The 3,982-nt window shown below is 40.5% G+C and overlaps 1 protein-coding gene across 1 annotated transcript; it reads left to right on the top strand.

The window, feature by feature from the left end:
* Positions 1–671: 671 nt before the first annotated feature.
* LOC121788030 (cytochrome P450 71AU50-like) lies at positions 672–2,670 on the top strand. Its single transcript, XM_042186883.1, has 2 exons — positions 672–1,811; positions 1,898–2,670. Exons 1-2 carry the CDS (start codon positions 933–935, stop codon positions 2,513–2,515), a joined length of 1,497 nt encoding a protein of 498 aa, XP_042042817.1. The 5' UTR covers positions 672–932; the 3' UTR covers positions 2,516–2,670.
* Positions 2,671–3,982: the final 1,312 nt, after the last annotated feature.

The following is a 3,982-nucleotide window of genomic DNA, read 5'->3' as shown; positions in this document are numbered from 1 at the left end:
AATTGAGTATGTTCACCTTAATTTGCCCCATACACCATACTAATCAACATATCACTTGGTATTTATCAAAATAGTAGGCGTAATATATTAATTCACTGACAATAATATGTAACTAATTAGTCTGTTTTCCCACGCACGTTTGGTTGGTTTTATCAGTGGTTTGTAAATCCATTTCTATGCAACATCACCACATTTGTAATTGTCTCATCTTTATGTGTAACGTCACATTCGCCGTATGCCCACCATATAATCAATATATCACATGTGTAACCATCCGAAATATTATAATATTATTTATCTCCATAAAATAATACTCCCTCTATTCCCAAAGAATATGCACTTTTGGGTCGACACAAGTTTTAATGTAAAATAAGTGAAGTAAGAGAGAGGTAGAGAGAAAAAGTAAATAAAATATTGTTAGTGGAGAATGAGTCTCATCTCATTAGAGAGAAAAGACTTTGTAAAATTAGAAAGTGCATATTCTTGTGGGACGGACTAAAAATGAAAGAGTGCATATTCTTGAGGGACGTGGGGAGTATCTCATTTATGATTTCGAGATGTTTATGTTAAAATTTTATTTACCTTTTTCTATCTTAAGTACATAACATAAATCTCACACTCCTACATAGGTCCTTCACGATATGATGGAATATGACAGAGTATGAATGGAATGGAGATAGGTAGGACTGATAATTGGACGGTAAGTATAATACTCTATTAATTTCAATAGCTAGTAGTATATGACTTATAATTGGACGGTAGGAGTAATATATTATTTAATTCCCATTCATGTTTGTGTATATATATTGTACTAATACTAGTCTTATTTTCATCGCAACACATGCCACAAGCAAAATAAAGAGCACTACATAATCACATTGGCTTCACAAAGAGAAAAACAGAGGGAAGCAAAGTTCAAATCAAGTTGAAATATGCCCTGGATTTGGCTTGTTTTCTCAATGATTGTGTTTGTCTATTTCCTTCGGCAACAACTCGGGCCGAAAAACAAGAAGAGGCTGCTGCCTCCCGGCCCGAAAGGCCTTCCCATTCTAGGCCATTTCCACCTGCTGGGGAAGAACCCTCACCGTGATTTACACCGCCTAGCCCGAAATCACGGCCCGATCATGGGCTTGCGCTTCGGCTTCGTTCCAACACTCGTCGTGTCGTCTCCCGCTGCAGCCGAGCTCGTTCTCAAAACTCACGACCTCATCTTCGCCAGCCGGCCTCCCATCGAGGCCGCCGTATACATAGCGTACGACCAGAGAGACATAGCTTTCGGGCCGTACGGCCCGTTCTGGCGCCACATGCGGAAACTCTGCGCCTTGAAGCTGCTGAGCAATCAGAAGATCAGCCAGTTCGAGCCCATGAGACGGGCCGAACTCGGGCTGCTCGTTGCTTCTCTCGAACGGGCTGCTGAGAACCGGGAAGCTGTGGATCTCAGCGCCCTGGTTTCTGCTCTCAGCGGCGACATGAATTTCTTGATGCTATTTGGGAAGAAATATTCAACTATGGAGGAGATCGGGTTCAAAGATGTGATCAGGGAAACAATGGAGATTTTAGGGAAATTCAATCTAGCCGACTATTTTCCGTACATTGGCGTGCTTAATCTTCAGGGATTACATGGCAAGATGAAGCGAGTGAGCAACATTTTTGATGGGATTTTGGAAGAAATAATCGATGATCACATGAAGATGAAGAGGCACGAGGAGCAGCAGCAGACTGCAGACATTGTTGATACACTAATGGAGATTATGGAATCCGGACAAGCAGGATTTGAATTCGACCGTCGCCATGTCAAGGCTGTTCTTTACGTAAAAATGTTACCGTTTTTTTAAAATTATGAAGTTTGGTCTAATTCTGTTGTAATGAGAAATTGAATTTAATTTCTTTTTACAAGGATATGATCGTAGGAGGGATGGATACCTCATCAACAACACTCGACTGGGCAATGTCGGAACTGATGAAGCATCCGGCAGTAATGAAGAAACTCCAGCAAGAACTGGAATCAATGGTGGGATTGGATCAAATGGTTGAAGAATCACATCTTGAAAAGCTCCAATACTTGGAGTGTGTGGTAAAGGAAGCCATGCGTCTCCATCCTGTGGGCCCCCTCCTAATTCCTCACGAATCCATGGAGGACTGTGAGGTCGGAGGGTTCCACGTGCCTAAAAAGGCAAGAGTCATCGTGAATGTGTGGGCTATCGGGAGGGATCCCGGTGTTTGGGCTGACCCTGACTCTTTTGCGCCAGAGAGGTTCATTGGCAGCCAGATAGACCTGAGAGGCCACCATTTCGAACTGCTACCGTTTGGTGCGGGTAGGCGGGGCTGCCCCGGGTTGCAGTTAGGATTGACGGTGGTGAAACTGGTGCTTGCGCAGTTGGTGCATTGCTTTGATTGGAAGCTTCCAGATGGGATGAAGGAAAGTGATGTGGACATGACTGAGAAATTTGGTTTGGTTAATGTCAGATTGAAGCCTCTCGTGGCTGTGCCCACTTATCGTTTGCATAAGCATTGAAAGTTTGTGTTTCTAGCATGTGCTATGAAACAAAAAGTTAATCATGAGATGTAATACTACCATGTATGTTGTATATCACCTCCTACATTCTTCAAATATGTAAACCTGTTTTGATCATAACAATATATGCGAATAAAAGACTATAAATTTAGTAAGTTTGGAATAATTTAATATACACATGTATGATTTTAATAAATATTATCACCATTCAAATCAAATTAATAATTTTTTAAAAAACATTTGACACCATTTAACAATAAATTTATTAGAATCATAAAAATAGATTTCCTAGGTGGGCTGGCTTAGGCTAGTTGGAGAAGTGCCACTTCGCATAGGGCTGTATTTTCTAACCAATGAAGGTTGCTTTTTAACCACTCAGTTTTCGTTTTTTTGTTACACCCCCTCTATCGATCAATACAAGACCAATTTGATCGAGCAAGTATTTTAAGGAATATAATAAAAAGTGAGTGGAAAATGTTAATGGATGTGGTCAGTCCTATTTTTATATACTCTCTTCATCCCAGGAAAATATGAACATATTTGGTTCGGCATGGGTTTTAATGGATAATTGTTAAAATAAGAGAGAGAAAGAAAACGTAATTAAAGTATTGTTAGTGGAGAATATGTCTCACTTTATCAGAGAGAAGTGAGTTTCCGCAATTAAAAAAATTCATACTTTTCAGGGGCATACTAATAGTTCATAAAGTACTTTTCGGGGACAGAGAAAGTATTAGTTTTATAGTGAAATGTACTCCCTCCGTCCCAATAAATATGAAACGTTTGTTTTTCGGCACGAGATTTTATGTAATATTATTTTGTGAGTTAAAGAAGAGAGAGTAAAGAAGAGAGAGAGAAAATGTCACGACCGCCCATACTAGGGGTGTTACAAACGAGGCGATCGTGACCAAGGACAAACATTAAGAATAGCATTTAAGGATTTCAGTTCATAAGAAGGACTCCATTAGCTTAAAAGAATAGTATTTTAGTTCAAAAATATAGCAGCGGAAATAAGGTTTCAAAGAGAGTCAAGGATGACGCCTGTGTATGAAGACACAACGCATCCATATTCCCTATGCCGACTCAACATCCACCGCAACATCCCGCTCAACCTGCACATAGGGAAAACACATGCAGGGCTGAGTACTTGTTGTACTCAATGGGCTCATGCCGAAAACATTTTCATAAAAACAGTTATGTCATCCATACCAGTGATCTCGAGTTTTATGAAGTTAAGAAATATCACGAGAACACAAAAAATATTTCAAAGTCTGGCCAGACAATCAATCTCCCCACTTTCTCATCAATCATTCAATCACATTCTCTTTCCATAGTGCGACGAAAGTGTGGCCACACTATTCGCCCACGAGACCGGCCGACTAGCAAGGACGGCTCACGATCCCACTTGTGTACACAGCCTGATTGGGTTTGCGGCCCTACTCAGACCCGAATTCGTTTCATTCATTCATT

Source organism: Salvia splendens, chromosome 22 (genome assembly GCF_004379255.2).
Source record: "Salvia splendens isolate huo1 chromosome 22, SspV2, whole genome shotgun sequence".
Lineage (NCBI taxonomy): Eukaryota > Viridiplantae > Streptophyta > Magnoliopsida > Lamiales > Lamiaceae > Salvia > Salvia splendens.
This window is presented reverse-complemented; position numbering and strand designations above follow the sequence as displayed.